The sequence below is a fragment of the Crassostrea angulata genome, chromosome 10 (assembly GCF_025612915.1).
Source record: "Crassostrea angulata isolate pt1a10 chromosome 10, ASM2561291v2, whole genome shotgun sequence".
NCBI lineage: Eukaryota > Metazoa > Mollusca > Bivalvia > Ostreida > Ostreidae > Magallana > Magallana angulata.
Genome location: NC_069120.1, coordinates 32,207,437 through 32,230,267, shown reverse-complemented (window position 1 = coordinate 32,230,267; position 22,831 = coordinate 32,207,437). Strand labels below are relative to the sequence as shown.

The 22,831-nt window shown below is 35.5% G+C and overlaps 2 protein-coding genes across 7 annotated transcripts in view; one reads left to right on the top strand and one right to left on the bottom strand.

The window, feature by feature from the left end:
* The window catches only part of LOC128168234 (multidrug resistance-associated protein 1-like), a 404,229-nt gene that overhangs the window by 22,753 nt on the left and 358,645 nt on the right, over nt 1–22,831 (bottom strand). For all 6 annotated transcript variants that reach the window (XM_052834423.1, XM_052834426.1, XM_052834422.1 and 3 more), the window contains 3 exons: nt 7,664–7,765; nt 6,192–6,338; nt 2,931–3,089 (listed from right to left, as the gene is read on the bottom strand). In XM_052834423.1, the coding sequence (XP_052690383.1) occupies nt 2,931–3,089; nt 6,192–6,338; nt 7,664–7,765 (408 nt within the window). The remainder of the gene's footprint in view (nt 1–2,930; nt 3,090–6,191; nt 6,339–7,663; nt 7,766–22,831) is intronic.
* On the top strand, nt 16,642–21,026 carry LOC128168235 (uncharacterized). Its single transcript, XM_052834428.1, has 2 exons — nt 16,642–17,685; nt 19,884–21,026. The coding sequence occupies exons 1-2, from the start codon at nt 16,869–16,871 to the stop codon at nt 20,924–20,926; spliced, it is 1,860 nt and encodes a 619-aa protein (XP_052690388.1). The 5' UTR covers nt 16,642–16,868; the 3' UTR covers nt 20,927–21,026.

The window sequence follows — 22,831 nt, the reverse complement described above, 5'->3', positions numbered from 1 at the left end:
TCACAAATTAGAATCTACACTACCTGAGGATGCTTTCACACAAGTTTCAGCTTTCCTGGCTGATTAGTTTCTGAAAGGAAGATTTTTAAAGATTTACTCTATATATTCCTATGTAAAACTTCGATCCCCCATTGTGGCCCCACCCTGCCCCCGGGGATCATGATTTTCACAACTATGAATTTATACTAACTGAGGATGCTTCCACACAAGTTTCAGCTTTCCTGGTCTTATGGTTCATGAGAAGAAGATTTTCAAAGATTTACTCTGTATATTCCTATGTAAAACTTCGACCCCCCATTGTGGCCCCACCCTACCCCCGGGGGTCATGATTTTCACAAATTAGAATCTACACTACCTGAGGATGATTTCACACAAGTTTCAGCTTTCCTTGCTGATTAGTTTCTGAGAAGAAGATTTTTAAAGATTTACTCTATATATTCTTATGTTAAACTTCGACCCCCCATTGTGGCCCCACCCTACCCCCAGGGGGTCATGATTTTCACAAATTAGAATTTACACTACCTGAGGATGCTTCCACACAAGTTTCAGCTTTCCTGGTCTTATGGTTCATGAGAAGAAGATTTTTAAAGATTTACTCTGTATATTCCTATGTAAAACTTCGACCCCCCATTGTGGCCCCATCCTACCCTCGGGGGTCATGATTTTCACAACTTTGAATCTACACTACCTGAGGATGCTTTCACACAAGTTTCAGCTTTCCTGGTCTTATGGTTCATGAGAAGAAGATTTTCAAAGATTTACTCTGTATATTCCTATGTAAAACTTTGACCCCCCATTGTGGCCCCACCCTACCCCCGGCGGTCATGATTTTCACAAATTAGAATCTACACTACCTGAGGATGATTTCACACAAGTTTCAGCTTTCCTGGTCTTATGGTTCATGAGAAGAAGATTTTCAAAGATTTACTCTGTATATTCCTATATAAAACTTCGACCCCCCATTGTGGCCCCACCCTACCCCCAGGGGGTCATGATTTTCACAAATTAGAATCTACACTACCTGATGATGCTTCCACACAAGTTTCAGCTTTCCTGGTCTTATGGCTCATGAGAAGAAGATTTTTGAAAATTTCTCGAAAATGTTCATAAATTCCTAATTATCTCCCTTTGCAAAAGGGCGTGATCCTTAATTTTCACAAATTTAAATCCCCTTAGGCTAAGGATGCTTTGTGTCAAGTTTGGTTGAAATTGGCCCAGTGGTTCTTGAGAAGATGTTGAAAATGTGAAAAGTTTACAGACAGACGGACGGACGGACAGACAGACAGACTGACGACAGACAAAATGTGATCAGAATAGCTCACTTGAGCTTTCAGCTCGGTGAGCTAAAAAACCTGGAAAACGAAGAGAAAACAAAGTGGGGACAGAATAACTGGCAAACTAATTAGGACTTTATAGCCCCCCCCCCCCCCCCCCCCCTCTTGAAATGTATATACTGAAAACAGATTATTGGAGTACAACATCCGCACACAATTTAAAGAAAATTTCATGTTTTTTTTTTATCATTTTCGCTAGCTAATGTAAGACATCACAAATACCCCAAACCCCCTCATGGAAAAGGAAATGCTAGGTGATATGAGAGAGAGAAAGAGAGAGAGAGAGAGAGAGAGAGAGAGAGAGAGAGGATGTAAATCACAGGTGCGCTAACACCGTTAAAATTAAAGCTTGCTTGTTGGTCTACCCTACCCTAGCTACCTCCTCTCTTTTCTCCTTTTAGAGGCTTAATTATTGTCTATATATGCTTGTAACAAATCAAATCAATTTCAAATTCTAAATCAAAACTGAATTTGACACTACAAAACTCTCTCTGTGTCTGTCTGTCTGTCTCTCTCTCTCTCATATCGACAATGGCATTGCCATACCCTACAATACACTATTCTTATCTGGATTTTTGTCTTTGAGGTTGTAAATCATTATATCTTCTATGGTTTAAAACTTTATCATAACCTATATTTTGACATGTCGATTATTTCATTGAGTTTCGTTTCATAGCTAAAACATTTAGATTAAACAGATCTTTCTTCGCGAGCCGATTTTTACACAGTTGGGGCGAATACACTTCGGGTTAAAATTGTTCGGGGGGAAATACATACAGGGCAAACAAAACCACTTAGATTCGCAAAGCCAACAGTGTTATTTCTAATTTAATTGTTTATACTGTGTGGGGTTAATTCATCAATGTTAATTTAACCATGTTATAACCACTATATAAGAGCTATTAAGACATTTATTTGTAGGAAAGAGCATGTACGAATGATCTTTATTTAGAACAGTTTGATGTTGCTAGGATACAGGTTTCAGATCCATGATTTGATTGGTTAATTTAGATATTGAATCTCGAATTTCGAATCTCGTATTTCGAATCTCGTATTTCGAATCTCGAATCTCGAATGATCCTTCTCGGCTTTCGTACATATGTATAGTTGGCCACTGTGGTAAAAAAAAATCATCACTGAACTAATAGAATTAGATCATCGGCATTATAATATGAACAATATAGAATTGACAAAAAAATAACAATATTTTGTGATCTGCTACAAACACCACCATTAATGAATTGCTGCTGAATATAGAATTTCTCTAGTGAGTGAATGGCTAGAATTGCAGGTTTATATACAAATTGATGCAAAAAGACACATTCTTAAATGAGTACCAGGTAGTTGTGCTTTGACTTGGTAAGGTAATGATCAATATGTTCTAGGTGAAGGAGTAGGTCATGACCTCATTAATGGCTTAATATAAGCTTGGCTGAAGGTCACTCCACGTCCTCTACCCAAATTCACTCTGTGGTTGAAAATACGAACCAAGTTTGGCCAATGGGAAAGAACCTATGGTCTGGACATGTGAAATAAGTCTGGACATGTAAGACTGTCTGTGGAGACACTTAACAATAACTATAAAGCATATATTACCTGGGGTATAATAGTGAGTTTGGACCTCAAATGATGTAGTCCCAATTTGGATATGTCTACCCCATCAATATAAATGTTGCCACTTGCACTCTCTATTATTCTGAATAATCCAAGCAGTAATGAAGATTTTCCAGCTCCAGTTCTTCCAACAATACCAATCTAGTAAACATCATAAAAATAATGTTTAAGTTATCCTTGAACTCTTAACTCCCTAAATAAGGCTGTCCAAAGTTAGGCTGTCCATGTTTAACGTTATATTCAAAATACAAACCTACGAAGGAGGGCATTAAAATTAAAATAAACAAAAGGACTATATATGATATGAGCCTAAAATGGCCCCCTAAAATGAACATCATCATTTTACTGTAATTCTTTGTTTTCTTTGTACAGATATATATGTGGTGTTTTTACATTATGGTCATTTTGATTCAACTGCCCTTAATTTAGAAATTTGACATCTTAAAGACAACCTTTTCCCACCATTTTTGCATTTTTAGCATAAAACAGCTTGTTTTAAAGCAGTTTTACTTTCATGCTTGAACAAACAAAATATTTTAATCAGCGATGTATCTAGCCAAGGCTAATATGTGACAAAATAAATATCCTTGTTCAAGCATACGCTGTATATTTCCCATTCATAAAAAGATAAGAAAAATGTCGATTTTTGATTGATTTTGATTGAATTATAGAAATAGCGTCACTTCTGCCGTCATATACTGCCAGTGAGTGCATATAAATCAAATGAATAGGTGAAAAATATATTTTACATCAACTCTTCTAAAATATAATGTTACATAACATTTTGTTTTGCCTCGGACTAGAATGTCGCGACGTCATTGGATGAAACGCGTCACGTGACTGCCTTACAAATTTCTTTAAAAGGCAAGCGTCAAAATTTATAGCGCAACATGGCGGACGTAACGTTATTTGAACTGATTTTCGACACAAACGTTTGTTTACATATCAAACTTTAGGTCCTCGACAAAACAAAACACTTATTAGGTTTGTTACTGACTGTTTAAAGAAATTTGTGGGGTCGGTAAAGTCCATAGAAGGCTCGGCTCCGCCTCGCCTTCTATGGACTTTACCGACCCCACAAATTTCTTTAAACAGTCAGTAACACACCTAATAAGTAATATTATTGTACCTGAAACACTTAAAAAAATGGCAAACTATGCGGGCCAAATTTAACTCTTAACATATTTAGTTCTTTTCAAACAAGTGATTTTTATTCATCTATAATATAAAAATAAAGTAAGCATTCAAATTTCATGTAGACTAGCTTTTAATGATTTTTCCTGTCAATCATATAGACAATTCTATCAAATATTCAATATAATTAATACATATTCCCAAAAATTTTGTATTTCTAAAGATTCATGGTATTATTTTTGCTACAAAAATAAAATCAAAAGGAAAAAAAAGTATATAAAGGTATTTTTAACAGAAGAAATTAATAAATGAAAAAACATATCGCTGTTTATTAATACCATTTTTCATCTCAGGTGACTTCACAAGAAACCGTGTTGAAAAAGACAGTACATGTTCACAGCACATTGCTCTTTATTTCTCTCTTTTTCAGAATTCTAATTTGTAATGTTTGCGTGTGTTTTAAATCTTAGAAAAATATAGAGGTGTTTTTAAGATGAAACCCTACTAGAGTAATATGATACACAGATTTTTAACTGCCTATTTTTCCTTTTGAAAAGAAAAGAAAAAATAATTAATAATTGAAACAAAAAACCATTAGTATGTAAAATCAAAATAAATTTTTTGAGAAAGTCAGCATTAAAATGTTTCGTTTAATAATGAATTATCTAATAGATAGTATTATCTTGTGCAGTGTGAATATTGTAGGCATGAAATTTTTAATTATTTTGAAAAAAAAGATAGCGGTAAAAGACAATTTCATTTGCTGTTTCTAATCTTAAAGCTGACATGAATTCATAAAAGCATTTGGTTGCCATATTAGTTTCGATCGCTCCTCTACTGCCACTGGGGAATATATACCGGTTGAGAAAGTTACGGTCGGTTGCTTTCCGATCGAGGCATTCGCGTTGCACGGACTTCTAAATGCATGAACTACACATTGTAGTAAAAAAGAATAAAAAAAACAACAATCAATGAAATACAAAATATATTTATTCTTTGAAAGGATGTCCAAGGTATCCGTATTATTTTGCACAGACAGTGCTGCCTTACTTCGCATGCACATCGAACACATGTGTCGTTCATACAGAGTGCATCTTCTTGAAAACCCCGGCGACACTACATCCAACACAGTAGCTAAATGATAGTCAATCCAAGAAAGTAACAACGTTTCCATCCGTTCCTACAAAAACGCCCCATTGCTAAAATCCATGCGATAATTGACATTGCTCGATCTGCCACAGTGTGTGGTTCACGCATGTGCGATGTTATAACATACACAGGAAAACGGTCTACAATTATCGAGGAATTTTTGAAGTATCTGCGCCTGGATTTCAGTCTGTCTTTTTTCGTCGTTTATTGGATATATCTTGCCAGTGCAGTGGTTGTCATATTATTTTTGTTCAAAACGCTTTTTTACAAGTCTTTTCGTCCAAGGTAACGTGTTCGGGTGTATGAAATTCCTGAATGCGGTGAAGCATGGATAGTGCTCTCGGCCTTATATAGGGTGTGTGTAGCGATGAGCAGAACAATAGAAATCGACAACTAATATGGCGGTAGTCGGAGATAAAAGGGAAATAATGCGTATTTATGAATTCATGTCAGCTTTAACTTTAAAATTCATGTGATCTAGATGTTTTAAAAACGTAATTGATCATCAATTGTTATGAAAAATGGGAATTGTACAGAAAGCGTACAAACCGTATAAAAAAGCGCGTATGAAAAATGTATCGGACCATGTGAGAAACATATCGTATCGTACAAGAAGCTTACCGTACCATGTGAGAAATTGGTACAAACCTTACAGCATGTGAGAAGCGTGTGAGAGAAGTACAGCTGATGAAGTAGTAAGAAATTATATTTAGGATTTTTACCTTTAAATGTTGTTCATGTATGTATCATTAAACATGATCAGGGATTAAAAACCTCATAATGTATTTTGTAAACCCTTGTAACACATACGTACGCACACACATGACAACTGGCTTGTCACATAATATTTTCATTTTTTATTTCATCACTGTTTCATGTTTGACTATATAGGCCCACCCTGACTACAACCATTAAGTATTTTTTCTTGTTATCAACTTATTAAGATAAAAAAATCTATACCTTTTCAGAGGGTTGAATTCTGCAAGTGATATCTTTCAAAACCAAATCCAAACCATTTCTGTACCTTACACAATAGTTACTGAAAACAATTTCTCCTTTTTGAGGCCATGTTTTTTCTGGTGTGGTCTCTGCTATTATTAAAGGTGCCTATAAAAACAACATATATTAGGCCTGCATGTTCTTATGCGAATCAATAATAGTTTTACAATGCAATCATTCTAAGAGTAAGATTATGTTTTACCTATATGATATAAAAACAGACTTTGGAAAAAAGGAGGTCAAACAAGCTCACTTGAATCTACCTTCAGGTGAGCTAAAAAGCAATGGGTATGTTCACACAAATACCACATTCAATGTTCTCATGGTCTACAGAATCAACATAAAAATATAAGAGTTTTGTTCTTTTTGACCTAAAGGGCATTAATTCAAATATGCATTCATTTATCAAATTTGAATTACATTTGTCAAAAGTCACTTGTGTACATCTCTTCATTTTATTTACCTAAAGCAGTTTTAAATTATCATTTTGCAGTTTTTTTTCATTTCTTTATATTGCTACTGACAACTTTTTAAATAATATATAACCTTTAAACCCACAAGAAAAATGAACACTGGAATTCTATTTTTTTCTTAATTTTGTGTTGCTGATACAGGGATTTATCAGCCTATTTTGGGAAACACCATTTTGAGGGAATTGGGACAATGGATTAACATTGATGAATTTGGGAAAAATTTCATATGTTGCATACATGATCATGATTTCAGGGTGTAGTCCATGTAGACTATTGAATTTGGACAACCAAAGAGCTAGACCTTGAAAAAGATTCCAGTTTCATCATACAGATACATATATAAGATTCCTATATTTGGTCATTAGAACAAGTCTTTTCCTGAAATAAACATTTTTAAAGAAATACACAATTTATCAACATCCCCTTTAAAAATCCAAAATGCATTGAAAATATATTTTTCCATTTGAAATAACTTTGAATGCTTATCTCTATCTATGTGTATATAACATGATACATTTACAGTATACCACATAATAACAAAAAACGGAGGAAATTTGGAATAAAAGTAGCGACATTTAAAGTGAGTTTCTAAACTTATTTTATGACTGAAGCATTGTTAAACGAGTTAAACAGAGAAAATTTATAAAGACATTTTGGTTATTTTAGGAAGTATCTTTCCGACAGAAATCAACATTAGCACTTTTCACCATCTGTGAAAAAAACTGCAATATTGGGAAAAATTGAACAGCTATTTTCAATCGGGAATTGGGCCAAATTTCGGCTCCAGAGAAGGTGCTGATGAATCCCTGTGATAAGAGCAGTCTTTCATACATATTTATGAACCTTGTCTTCATTCAAGAGTTGGTTCCTGATTCCTGAATTTTACAATGTAGTTATAGAATATAATGATTTTTCAGATAAATAAAAATAGCTGAATCTTATCATTATCGAACATATTACCTCTCTTGGAATCTCTGAATATTCTTTAACTCTTTCGACAGCAATAATATTAGTCTCTAGTTCCGTGGTCATTCTGACAAGCCAGTTGAGTGTCTGTGTGACCTATATAATCAATACAATATGTATGAACTTTTCTTTCTTATAAAATATTTTTATCAAAGATTTATCTATCAAAGACTTGGTGCTGACACGCAGGTGTGTTAAGGGAGCATATGGGCAATTTAGCGTTTTATTTTAACTACTATACTGTAAATTCCTTATATTACGCGAGTACTTCATTCTGCAATCTCGAGGTTTCGGATTAAATCGAGAAAATATAAAATCACGAACACAGAATTTCCATCCTTATTTCTTATAGTTTTTTTACTCTTAGAAAATAATAGCGAGATTTTAAAATCTGCGAAAGGTGCTTCTTGCGATTTTACACAGATATTAATTCCTCGTGGTTAATTAGGAATCTACAGTATTCAAAATTGTGAAAAAAATAACTTTCTGGAATCAGATCAAAAACTTAGTATCATCCTATGGAATAGATGTCTAAGCAATAAAATCGTGCAGTACATCACTGTCACATCAGTGCATTATCACGTGACAGCTATAAATAGCTTATGTATATTCCTTAACATTAAATGAGATAGAAAACCACAACCTGCGGTTTCCACAAAACAATAAAAATATCAAGTGACGGCAAAACATCTCAGTTTTATCAAAACTGCTGCTATAAGAGTCCTTTATCTTTCTTAATCAAAAAGTTATTCATCTGGTTCTCAAAAAACTTTACCAACTTCAAAACAACACATAACACAGTATTCTAGCAGCATTTTTCAATTTAAGCATTGATCAAACTATCAATACATGTTAAACTTGACCAAGATATTATTATGATAAACCTGTATAACAAATTACATTTCAATATGTGACAACCCCTGTGAAGAAAATGAATGGAAACTGCAAATAATTGAAAATTGCTTGATCGTACCCAAAATCGAACTTGACCTAAATATCATACTTGAGCAAGTGAGCTAAAAAAATCAATACGACAGGGTGCCTAGGGATTATAATCATTTGAAATCTGCCTAAGTTACTATTTACTTAGGACTACATACAGTACCGATCAGATAAAACTTAACAGAAATAAACCCCAACTAAACCCTGGGTTGACTTTCTGGGTTTACTCTGGGTTTACTAGAGTGGACCCAGAGTAAACCCAAAGTAAACCCAGAGTGGACACAGAGAGTAAACCCCGATCAGAAGTATACCCTTGAATGCAGACGCTAACTGTGTATTCGGATTACACAAGGGGCAGGAATTACAGGCAGTAGGATGGAAAGATAAAAGACGGGTCTGCTTCACACTTCAGTGCGTACAGTTGACCACAAAAGCAATTTCCAAGTAAACCCAAAGTAAACCCCGAGTGGACCCAAATTTTCAAAAAGTAAACCCAAAATTAACCCCAAAATGGTTTAGTTGGGGTTTACTCTGGTGTTAGGTTGGGTCTGATTGGTACTGTAGATGCAATGTTCGCCCAAAAGCGGTATTTATTATATCCATAACGCGATTTCACATCGGGGTCGAAATTCATATATTTCGTATTTTATTAACTGACTGCTGATCACGGATTGTTTAGACATACATATAACATTGGGGCATTGAGTGGATTCAGGAAAATTTGGGGGGAGGGGGAGGAGGGGAGGGGAATCATTCACGATACTACATCTTTTTTATTTTTATATGCCTACTTAGCAGAATTTTCAATCACACAGTGTTAGTCCCCAAAGATAAAACTTGAGACAAAAAGAAAAATATCGATATATGAAAGCATCAGATTAAAAGATAATCAATTTCTAAACTGATTTCTGATTAATTTTTCTCCAACTCTCTCTCTATTGGATTTTATAGTGCTAAAATTTGAGGTCCTGAGTCAGAAATTTAAATTTAAGTGTGTTAAGTTATATGTTTTATAAACAATTTTTATTTCTCCTTTAAATCCATTCATTACTTTCCAAATGAAAGCTGAATACTATGATACTAGTAAATAACAACACATTGTGTGGAATTAGCAACGACATGTGCAGCTATTTAATATTTGGCATATTAAATGTACACACACATAATTATGGCATAAAGTTGGATCACATGATTTATCTATTTAATAAAACAATTCTGAAAATTTAAACTTTCCGCTGTACGTGTCGTCCTAAACTGGTATTTAACACCTGAGCAATTCTTTATATAGCCTTGCTAATAAACCGGTTCTTAAGAACCAGGTGACACAAACAGGTATTCGAATGAAAACCTTATATATCCGGATAATTAATTCATTATTATACCAAGGAGAAATTGATTTCTGTCTAATTCGTCCCTCAAACGAAAGAAATCATATTTATTTGTCTACCTGTATATATTCTGTGATTGCCTCTTGGTTCAAACAATGTTCATTCAATAGTATGAAAAAATCTCAAGATTCCCCCTTTTAAACGCCCACTCTAGCTTAATTGTCAGATTTCAATTCACGTCTAAAGATAAAAAGTCTAAGGGGATTTTCCATTGCTAAAAAGAAGAAGGTACCTGGGTGATAACTATCAGTGACTTCTGGAAGGAGAAAAGATGTCAACATTCTCCTTTATAAATCTCCTGTGACTTTTTATGAGGGAAAAATGATAATTATGAATGAAGTTGTCTTGGAAATTTTCCCTTTAATTGATATCAATTGCACTTCTTTCCCGAAAGTTCCTCCTCACTGGACACGGCCTTTACTCGTATTTCCGGCTGAAGCTGCAGAATTGCCAACACAGGGCCCAGAACTGAAGAGGAAGGGGTTTCGCAGCAGAATCTCTCCCCCTAGTAGAGAGGATCTCTCCACAATTGCGCCACCAGATTACCAGGTAAAGATATTATTTTAGCATCTTTGTTAATACCTTATTTCTCTCCCTCTGACGAAAAAGATAACAAAAAGAAGCCGGTGTAACGTAGAATAATGACCCCCATAGAATAATGACTGGGGGTCATTTTTCGACGTATAATACTGACCCCTCGGTCATTATTCTATGTAAAAAAATGTCCCTTTTGCCTGAAGAGTAATAAAGTGTCATTTTCATAAAAATGAGCCCACTCTACATGAAGAAAAGTGACCCCTGTAGAATAATGACCATCTTAGGTGGCACGGGACAGTTTTTTTGATACAATTCATTGTAGCCAAGGGATGCATGTCTTCGGGACTCTGTAACTAGAATTTCCTCAGTTCCCATTCAGCACAAATACCTTTAATTCACTCTTTATAAGGCCAATCACCAATTTCTGAACAAAATTACTAGTCAAAACCTGTAAAATTCTCTACACACTGGTTTTTATGAGATTTCGACCTTTTCATATTTTGCTAATTTTTGATAATTTTTCAGACCTCCCCCAGCTTATTCCCTGCAGAGGGTTGACCTTCCGTACCGCGTGCATGTTACACTATCACATGTCAGAAACTTACCGGTGTATAGTTTACAATATCCCATCCATTTACTTTTCGTGTTATTTTACCTCCCGTCTGTAACTTGCAATTCCACTGTGTAAAGTCAACACAACAGTCATAGCCGCAGGTTTCACATTTTACTTCTGATTCTCATGTACCTAACATATGGGGCCTACATATTGCATATCAATTTCAACAAGAGACACCCCTCTAACTATTGATAATCATTAATCAAAGTACTGAAGAACTGACGGGAGTTGATTTTGTCGATGTTCATTTATTTTAAAATCAATGATATGTTATTTTGCATGACAAGTACATGTAGTTTCTAATTTGAATTACGCAAATTTTTATAATATGAATTTTTGGACTTTTTCGACAAGAATGTCGAGAAACCCCCATATGAATCATGTTAAATAATATTTAAAGATAATATTAATTCAGTCAAACTATGTATCAGTAATAGAAATATTTCTCGAAAATTGTATGGATCCAAGCAATATTGAACTTAGTCTCGTTCAACCAAGCGCTCTGCTGACACAGTAAATTCCCGGCAAGGATTTACGGAGACAGCCGAGCGTCAAGTTGAACGAGACCAATGAACTCTGGCGTAGGAATACATACGACTACAAAAAATATTTAAATTGTTCGCACCATTTAAAATCTGACTATTTTCAAGGTATTTATAAATAAGTTTCCTTGAAAAACAATGCTTTAGCATACATTACATCGAATTTATCAATTAGTCTTGTCAGCAGCAATGATTTGTGCTGAGGTCCAAACACTGTTTCACTTTCGGTTTGTTTGAGTAACTGCATAGGAGAGTTGATTAAAATCAACTCCCAAAATCATTTCATTAATTTTAGCAACACTCATAAGCCTTCAAGTACAGCAACTCTCAATTTTACAAAAATATTGACGGGTACTTTGTCCAAAACTGTCCCTTGCTACCTTACAGATTACAGTTTTTCAGTATATTTTTTTTATTATTTGTGAAATAGTCTTTACAATATTGTAAATTTCACTGCAGTTTACAGAAAGTAACAGAAACAGTAATTCATATTCAAATAAACTAAGTGATAGAAGGGATATATCTTAGAAAATAAAAATTCTTCCGTTATAACAAGATACTGACGTATTGCATCAGGGAATGGTTGTCATTTAAACAATTACATTTACATGAATCTCATTATTATGAGTGACAACACATTAAAATTTTTCGAGATACAATATAGGAATGACTGTATAAATTTTTTTGTTCATCGACAAATGAATCTAAAAACCGCATCGCAAACTTTATGAAAGCTGAAGGCTTTCATAAAAAAGTTTGCGGTGCGGTTTTTAGATTCATTTGTCGATGAGCAAAAAAATTTATACTGTCAATGCTTATAATTCAATTTCAAACACAATCAAATGTTGTATATTTAAGCGAAATTTATTTGTAAAAGTTAAGAAGAAACAAACAAGGTCATGAAATTAACACGCGGCGTGATTTACTCGAGGAGTTGTTTATTGTGTATTACTCTTGACCTGGCTTTACATTTACACTGATTGAATAATTTTGAAAAACAGAATTGTTTATAAAAGATTTTGCTGATACATTTGAGGTTTGATTTTTGAACAGCGATTGTTGAAACAGGTATGCACCCTCACTGCCCTGGTCGTTGGGATAGCTGGGCCCCGCACCGCCATTGCTCACTGATGCCAAGCTGGAGAGAATCTTGCTTATTGCAAGTTTCTGGTTTCCCGAGCATTTTCTCGCATTGCTGCGGATAGAACATTCGTTTCTGAGTCCACTCATAAACATTATATGACGAAGTTCTATTCCTGCGTCACTAAGCGCCCGAATGCTAGTTGCTCGGAGGCAGTGTGCTGTGTACCGTTGTTTACACTTAGCATTTTGGATATATCACACATAGATTTTGAGAATTGATATTTTTTTACTGGTCTATCTGAAAACCAGATATTTTCGTTGAGATCATTCAATGCTTCTGTTTTACAGTGATTAAATAAAGCCTTTGCATTGGGGTCAGTTTTGCTAAGGAGTAGTTTCAGTGACGCGACTGGACATTGTTTGGTGTTTGCTTTTATCGTTGTTTGCTTCTTCGTTTGTTAACCCTCCTTGAATTGTATTTTGTTTTGTTTCATAGGACAGGACGACATATTCATGTTCATTTTCGTCGGTAATAAATTCAAATGAATTTTGTTTCAGCTGTTCATGAAACTCTAGGCCACGGGTTACGAAATGTATTGCTATATCGTACCAGACACGGTATCTCAAGATTACTGGGTTGTCGACAGAGTAAAGGTACTCACGGATTCTCATCAGATCTTCAGGAGTAATGACTTCCTTGTGCTTTGTAGGCTTAGAAATTTCACATTTCACATTATGTTTCAATTTTCCATCCAGAGTATCATTTGCACTTTTAAATTCTTTATCTTTAAGATGCTCATGTCTCTTTCCAGGTCTGAAAGGTGTCTGTTTATGGCTGCTCGAATGTTTTTCATGATATTTTTGTGATATTCAGACTGAGTATTTTCTGTTGTAATTTTTGATCGGGCTTCAGCATAAAATTTGGATAATTTGGAGTTGAGATCAGCTGCTTCAATGGTGAAAAAATCGATTTCAAAGCCAAACGTTTCTGTACTCCATTCTAAAAAAAATATTTATACATTGTATGTATATTTTTAATCTAATAATATTAATATGTTTCATATGTAGAAAAAATAAGCCAAGTAAGTGATTTCAAAATTTAGGGTTGTTTTCAAGCTTCTAAAGTTGACACCCCCCCCACCCCCCCCCCCCAATACATTCGCATTGGCCACCTTTTTGTATTTTTGGTAATATAACAAAGTTCAAACAGATACTGCTGTGATATGTTTAATTAAATTATAAATTTCACCAAATTTTAACTTTAGGAGATATTTTTATACTTTAAAAGAAAAATGATTACCTTGTATGATTTTAATACCCCATTTTGTGTTGCATTTTGTGGATTCCGTTTGCCGGCTGTCCCGAAACTTTTTAATGTCGTCCTCGGAAACTGTTTTAAACCTTTTCATCGATGTGTTCTCAGAATTTGCGTTTTCTAGAGTTCTTTTCATTTCAGAAATTAATTTTTCGGAATTTTCGGACGCACCAGCATCATTGATTGTGGAAAAAGGATCAACTATATCTCATCAATAAAAAAATCATCATCAATTTCTTGCAGAAAATCTAAATTTTCACCATTTTCTTCCATTTCTAGTCTTACTTTGAAATCTCCGTGCTCATCCGATTCCATTGAGAAAACGATTAATTATTCTTGCAGACGTTTATGTATATTTCATTTCCTGACACTTTGCCAGAAAAATATTTAGAGTTATCCTTCTTTGTTATTTGGAGTTATCCTTCTTTGTTATTTGGAGTTATCCTTCTTGATATTTCTTCATTATATTGATTAAATTTGCCTCTAATTAAAGAATTTAAGAATATACACATGTATATTAAATGGTTGTATCCAATAAATAAAATCACATCATGAATGATTGTTAAAATTAAAATTTTAGGGGTTAAAAATACAATTTTTTAAAAAATACTACTATAGCTAATGTTAATCTTCTGCACCATTTATACGTGCATTTCTGTTTTGTATGGTATATATAAAACTAAAAATCATTATGATATTGATGCACAGCCAATGGGTTAGTATTGAGTCTGTGCAAAAAGTATAGGACGCACTTAAGGTACTTCACTACACCGAGACTTATACTTTTTAAGACACTACGTCACAAGATGGCGATTTAAATGTTTTGTTAAACTGTTTGTATCAATCGATTCAGATGTATATTGTCATAGCTCAGTGGTTAAAGTATCAGACTTGTGAACCGTAGGTCATGAGTTCGAATCCACCTGGGGCTTTTGTTTATGTTTACTGAATGAAATTTTTGAAAACATCATTTTTTATCTAAAATTGTACATTTTTTCGCCTATTTGACATATTTACTTTTTATCCATCATGCTTTCTGTCATAATCAAGTAATTTTCTGCTGATTTGAGAAACAATTTCACGGTGTAGTGAGGCACCTTAAGCTCTCATTCATCAAGCTATGAATAGAAAAGAGCGCAATGGTGAGAGATGGGAAGAAAGTGATCAACACAAAGAAAATTGAATTGTGACACTATAAAACAAAATTATGTTTATTTGCGACGAAAGAGTAGACTCCATATTGTTCATGAATTATACTTGCATTGACGATTTTACCCTGCTACAAACTACTGGGTATGCAAGTGCATCACCCAGTATTAATGATGAAACCAAAATTATAAAAAGTTTACTCCACTGTGAGGCATGATAACCAAGCTGAAGTTAGCAGGCACTAACAGCAGCCATTACGCCAGTAGAAGTTAACAGCCAATAAGGAAAATCGTCAAAGTACTGAGAGTACTCCAACAGAAAATAAATTTTACTTTATCATTGGCATACATTAATTAATATCAAGATGATTAATACATCAATTGTTTGTAGATCATTGACAACTTCGGAGGCAGTAAAGATCATGTGATCAAAATCAAGGGGGATCATAAACCCCTAATATGAGCTCGAACCCCTTATCGACGCTTTTAGAAACAATCTCTTCTTATTATAATCGATCAGTGTTACTATCTATTTAAGAATAACTATAGTCAGGTACTCTTCACACATTTGCTCTAAAAGAATAAAGTCTATTCATGAACACAAATACCACATTACAACAAATATTTAGAATATCGATGTTTATGTATAACGTAGAAGAAAACAAAACTAACATAAAATAATTTTTAAAAAATCACTTTCCCCCAGAAATGTAAATAAGAAGTATTCTTATTCCTACGTTACCTGCCTCCTTAGTCTTTTTCCATATAAAATATATACATGTATCATTCTTCAATTGACATTTCATTCACCAATGAATATTACTTATATTATTACAACAATTATTCTTTCATGATTATTGTTCGTTAATTATCACACAATATCCTCATTGTATATGAATTTGTTTTTCTTTATTTGCGTCATTAACGGCCATATGTCAACGAGAGAAGTGACGTAACTGTTAACAATCAATTTGTGGCGATGTAAGAGTGTTCTGCGTTTGCTTGCTACGGATATGGAAAACTATATACAGCGAATTTATTTACAAATTCGATGTTAATCAGTTGAACAGAATGAAAATTCAAGTAATTTCAAAGTCGTATCTTGGATACGGAGTAACCAATTTCTATTCTTGTTTACAGCGGGGGTTAATCTTCCGCGGAGGTCATTTTTCTTCATGATTAACATAAAGAAAAATAACCCTGGGTCTTTTTTCTTTAGAAAAATCCAATTATTCTTCAGCAAGGGGGGTCATTATTCTACGTCGAAAAGTGACACCCGGTCATTTATCTACGGGGGTCATTATTCTTCAAATGACTACAGAAGTCGTTAAACATCGGCGAGCTCATTCAAACTTTCGGAATCCTATTCCCAAAGAAAGCAGGACTTAGATTTATATTGAAGCTTAAGTTTGTTTAAGCGTGGTTTATTTCTTAAGAATAGTGTTAATTCATATTCATCCATTATCAACCTTTATATTTTACTACAGCTTTGTACGTAATTATCATGTCTAAAATATTGCAACTGTATCTGCTATCAAGCACTACGAATTGATTACTTATGTAATGGGCAGATGGCCGGGATAAATGCCCCCTAGCCATCGGTCCAGTCACGTGACTTCTTATCTCGGATGGTTCTTGGACAGCTACAGCACCAGCTATTATCAATTCCTTACAATCTTGCGGATTTAATCTATTTGACAACCCATCGACGATTTTTATGTTTGGAAACTAATTCTCTGAATAATTATATTCAAGAAGACGTGAACATTTTGTGTAAAATTTACATTCTGTGTTCCGGAGATCGAACAATTTCTTGTGTAGTGAATCTTGTGACGATGGCACCAAAACGTTCAACGAAGAGACAAAAAACAACGGGTAATGCTCTGGATATGAGTAATTATCTTAATTGGCCGGCATCGACTCTGCGAGAAAAACTCACGGAAGCTAACATCAACGCCTCCCCGAGTTTTCCCCTCTCGGTACTTCGTAAACTTTACGCTGATAACATTATCGATTCCAACGCTGATTCCAGTTCCAGTTCGTTAAATCAACAAACTTCTGTTCAAGATACAGAGAACGTGCCCTCAAACAGTGTTATTTCGTCTGAAAGCATCAATTCCAATAACCTTGCGACTAGCAGCGACGCTCCGACCCGTGCGACTTCACCAAGTACGACCTGTCTAAACACAACCGGATCCGAATCTCCCATTGTTGTACAATCTCTGATGAATACTGTTCAAAGTCTTCAAACGATGGTCAGCAGTTTAGCAACTATGGTATCAGCGAAGGAATCCAATCCAACCGCCCAATACAGCCTTCAGAATTATTACCAATCGACAGAGACGACTTGCTCACCTTCTACTTCGAGGAAATTCGGAACAAATCCCGAAGATCTACCCCAAATGGACCTCATTTCCCCTTCGTTAAGGAAAAACATAGTCGAAGGTAAGGATGTCAACCTCGCCTCTCTTCTCATTCCTTATTTCGAAGTTCGGCCATCTGAGAAAGAAAAAGAAAAAGATGACTACAGACTCAAACGAAATTTAACCATTTCTGAATTTCTGACATCTTTCGGCAAATACAAAAGGGTCATGAGCCATGCCTTTCCGAACCGACGAGAAGAATTAGACATGTACGAGGCAAACATAATAGACATATTTAACGTGTACGGTGATAGATTTTACGAATATCATAAGCTCTTCTCTCTGAAGAGTGCAAGTGCCCTCGCTATCCACAAGATCAAGGTTGACTGGTCAGCAAGAGACAGGGACCTTATACAACTCATTGCATCCAGAGCTCGATCCTGCAGCATATGTTCTGAAGTGTCCCATGATACGAAGTTCTGCCCCTCATTTCAGAAGTCCGAAGTCACTCCATTCAATAATACAGATCGGCATGGCAGAAAAAGAACTTCATTCAATGGTCAAGAGATCTGCAACAATTTTAATTCTTCAAGACGCTGCAACCGTAGCAACTGTCCCTATCAACACGTTTGTACCCTATGCAAAGGCAAAGACCACTCAGCCGTCACATGCACCCAATCAAACAAAACCAAACCCAAAAACTCAACTCAGCCCTCCAGCACCCAAAAAGAAGATAAGTGACTATATGATCTAAAAGTGTCTCAATCTCTTATAAACTTTCAACAGTTAAAACTCGAACTTAAAAACCATGAAAACTCAGAATTCGTCTCCTATATCTTGGACGGATTCACATTCGGTTTTGATACAAAAGTCAAAAAGTTAAATCTCAAAATTCAAGAATGCAAGAACTTATTATCTGCCCAACAGAACAAATCAGCAGTTGATGAACTTCTTTCTTCCGAAATCAAAAAAGGCTTCCTCTCCGGTCCATACCAGACAGCCCCTTTCCAACAGTATAGAGTTTCCCCTCTGGGAATAGCCGAAAGGAAATACTCAAAAAAGAAAAGACTCATCGTAGACCTCTCAGCTCCACACAACAATGACGCGCACCCAAGCATCAATGACTTAATAGATAAGGACGAATGCTCATTATCCTACGTCAGCATTGATGATGCCATCAAATGTATAAAGAAATTTGGAAAGGATGCATTGATGTGCAAAACGGACATATCCGACGCCTTCAAGCTCATTCCTATTCTACCTTCTCAGTACCACCTGTTTTGTGTTAAATGGAGAAATCAATACTATTTCTATACTAGACTGGCTTTTGGGTGCCGTTCCAGCCCAAAAATTTTTGATCAGTTTTCTCAAGCAATTTGTTGGATTGCTGAAAATAACTATGGAATAGAGTGTATTCTTCATCTACTCGACGACTTTCTCACTATAGACCGTCCAGATTTCCCGGCAGACCGTACAATGGCTGTTCTTACCATGTTATTCAATAAGCTCAACGTTCCCCTTGCAAAAAACAAAACCATGGGTCCAGACACCGTCATGGAATACCTTGGAATTATCCTGGATTCACATCAGATGCAAGCACGTCTACCTATGGACAAAATACTTAGAATATGGGAAATGCTCGAATCCTTCAGCAATAAGAAAAGTTGTACCAAACGCGAGCTATTGCAACTCCTAGGGCACCTTAACTTTGCGTCACGTGTTATAATACCAGGAAGATCTTTCGTTTCCTACTTACTGAGCCTTGCATCATCAGTCCGCGAATTACATCACCATGTTCATCTTAACGCTGAATGTCGAGAGGACATTCTTATGTGGAAGTTATTCTTAGAACAATGGAATGGAGTTTCCTTCTTCTACGACATTGAAAGGACACCCGCCGACAGCATGCAACTATACACAGACGCATCATCAACAGTTGGATTTGGTGGTTTCTTTCAAGGACAGTGGTTCTGCGACAAATGGTCAGAAGATTTACCAAAGGAAGAAGATAAAGAAATTTCCATGGCCTTCAGAGAATTGTATCCCATTGTGATCGCTTCACTCCTATGGGGTCACCTTTGGACATCTAAACGCATTTTGTTTTATTGTGACAACGAAGCCACAGTAAAAATCATACACAAAGGACGCTCAAAATCACTTTCTATTATGAAGTTAATGAGACAATTGACCTGGTGTTCTGCTAAATTCAATTTTTGCATCTATTCAAAACATCTTCCCGGAAAAACTAATCTCATAGCTGATGCTTTGTCTCGTTTTCAGATGGCCAAATTCAGATGCCTAGCTCCCACTGCAGACAGCCAATCTCAGCCCTGCCCTCCCATGGAGAAAGTTCTTTGGAAACTTCCAGTAGGATAAGTGCACTAATGTCAAGCTCAGTTTCATCTTCAACTCAAAGTGTCTACCATTCAGGACACCAGACATACACCAAGTTCACTCAAATGAACAATTATTCTCTAGTTGCCACCGAAGATACTCTCATGCATTTTGCGACCTACTGCCTCGATTCTTTGAACTTGTCTTATCACACCATAAAGTTATACCTGTGTGGAATTCGTTACTACCACTTATTACAAGGTATTCCTAACCCTTTCACCCTTGAAGACAAATTACCTAGATTGCAAATGCTTCTCAAGGGAATTAAACGACAACAAAAGCCTCACCGACCAAGCAGAAAACCCATCACCACCGAAATTTTACACGATATGGTAAAATCACTTCAACAAGGAATTTTTACACATTATTCCGATATTCTGATGTCTACAGTGTGCGTAGTGGCGTTTTTTGGATTCCTCAGATGTGCGGAGTTCACCTGTAAATCATCATTTGACCCCGAATGCAACCTGTGTTTCAGTGATCTCGCTATGCATGATAACCATGCAGTTCTTACCTTGAAACAATCGAAAACCGATCCATTTCGTAAAGGAATCGACATCAAATTATTCCGTACCAAAAGTACAGTGTGTCCAATTCAACAATTGTCAACATATTTATCCATGAGGAATTCAACCTTTGCTTGCAAATCTAACGACCCATTGTTCATCATGGAAAACGGTAATGCTCTGACCAGATCTCGATTCCTTGAAATGCTCAAACAGCTCCTACATTGTGCGGGACATTCAGAAAGTGGTATTACCGGTCACTCCTTCCGTATAGGTGCTGCCACGTCCGCAGCCAAGGCACGCATCGAAGACCACCTCATCAAATCAATGGGTCGTTGGTCTTCAGACTCGTACTTAAGATACATCAGAACAGCCGATTCTACGATTCAACACGCCCAGCTATCCATGCTTCATTCGCAGTGACTTCGTTAACATGCAAACTTGAACTTAATTCCGAAACCCTTTGCGAAGTTTCATTTATTTCTTTATTCTACTGCTAAGACTCACATCCATGTAAATAGATTCTATGCATTGTTTACATGTACACATAACCATGTCTCTTATTATTCTTCATCGTTTCATTTAACTTTACAATATGTGCGTAATTCATGTGTTAACCTGTATTACCATGGCATAATTTCACACTTTATGGGGTACTCAGTCACTCATGCTTCATTCCTGAGTTTTGGCCCTAATATTTCATATTTTTCCCCATTAAGTATTCATTTGCTAATTGCAATATAATTACTTGTATCATTTTAATTGCTTTGTGCAATTCAGTCCGTCTCAGTATTCTCGTACTGACGAAGTTCTACCTCGTAGATCTTCCAACCTTTGTCACATGCCCTGCAGGGTTCAACAACTATCGTTGTGGCGATGTCACACACATCGGGTAGCTTCTACCACGTGGATGCTTCAACCCAGCAGGTTCTTCTTTCTTAAGTGAGTGACTGAGCCAGTTTTTACTCCAGTATGTGTTGATAAGCTTGTATATATATTATTTGTAGATTTGTAGATGTTTTCTATATAAAATGTTTCTTTCTTAAACTATATCTTTTTATTCTTGAGAAATAAACAAAAGGGACATAATCACAATGGCCACCACCTGTTACCCACGCAATGGGTTTTAGGAATACCATCAGTAATTTAGTCTAATGGCAGCTTCGCATCTTAAGAATAATAACATTCTAATTGACTGGTCTGTGCGGAGCAACACTTTATTTTGGAATTTGTTTGCAAATGCCAGACCTGGGTCATGTGCAACCTGCAAGACTACGCTGCACTCTACAGGCTTTTGCCTCGTTAATGACAAAGTTAAAGATAAGAGAAACAGTGAAATGTATTACTATGGACGTCGGACAGAATTTCATGAAGATAGAGAAATTTGAATCAATGGCTTCTAAGACTGTCACATATTTAGATGCAAAGAACACTTACATCTGCATCAACTGCAGAGGAGACCACTCTAAACAAAATTGTAGCTCAAAAAACTCCCAGCAGCCCCACACAAATGGGGCTTTCAAAAAAATGAAATTACCAACTTTGATAAGAAAATAATAAAGCCCATCAACATAGACAGTCTTCAATCCTTCTACAAGATCATCTCGACACCGATTCTACAGAATATTTAATGAATGGTTTACGTTTCGGCTTTCAAACTGGCTTCCAAAAAATTCTCTTGAATGCAAAAATATAAAGTCAGCCTCATTAAACTCGGCTAGCGTTATAACAGAGATCGTAAACAAAGAACTTATCCTGGGTCACTTGTATTGTCCATTTTCAGAAATGTCCTTTCGACACTATTGTATTTACCCTAATGGCATAGCTAAAGGAACTAGATGCCTCCCATATACTCGTAATGTAGCAAAAAAAATTCAGAATCGCTCCGAAACGATTTTGGAGAAAATTAGTGAGGCTGCATTGAAAATAACAGTCAACTTTTCATCTAAAAATTTAATTCATTTTTATGAAGAATTCAACACTTTTTCACCAATGTTTTTTACTCGCTTCGAATTTACACACCATGTTGACATTCGGAACTCTCAGTATATTTTATATTAAATGCACTGAGTTAGATATATCCCGTATTCCTTTGATGAACAGAATATAAGACAAATTTTCTATGAACATTTAAACGTACTTGTAATATTGTTTCTGAGATTATCCATGCAAATGTGATATTGTGGAAACATAAACTAAAGAGCCATTTCTCAACGAGATATTATAACTAACAAAAACTTGAACATCCAAACTTTGAGGAAAGTCAAGACTATGTATGAAGATATGTTTACTATGTTCTGTATGATCCGGCGTAACTTCCAGTCGTCA

Excerpts from the sequence above, each read along its gene's own strand:
- LOC128168235 (XM_052834428.1), top strand. The coding sequence starts at position 16,869 with ATGGTTCTTGGACAGCTACAGCACCAGCTATTATCAATTCCTTACAAT. Across the intron at positions 17,686-19,883 it reads AAGGAAAAACATAGTCGAAG|ATGGCCAAATTCAGATGCCT; the intron begins GTAAGGATGTCA and ends TCTCGTTTTCAG.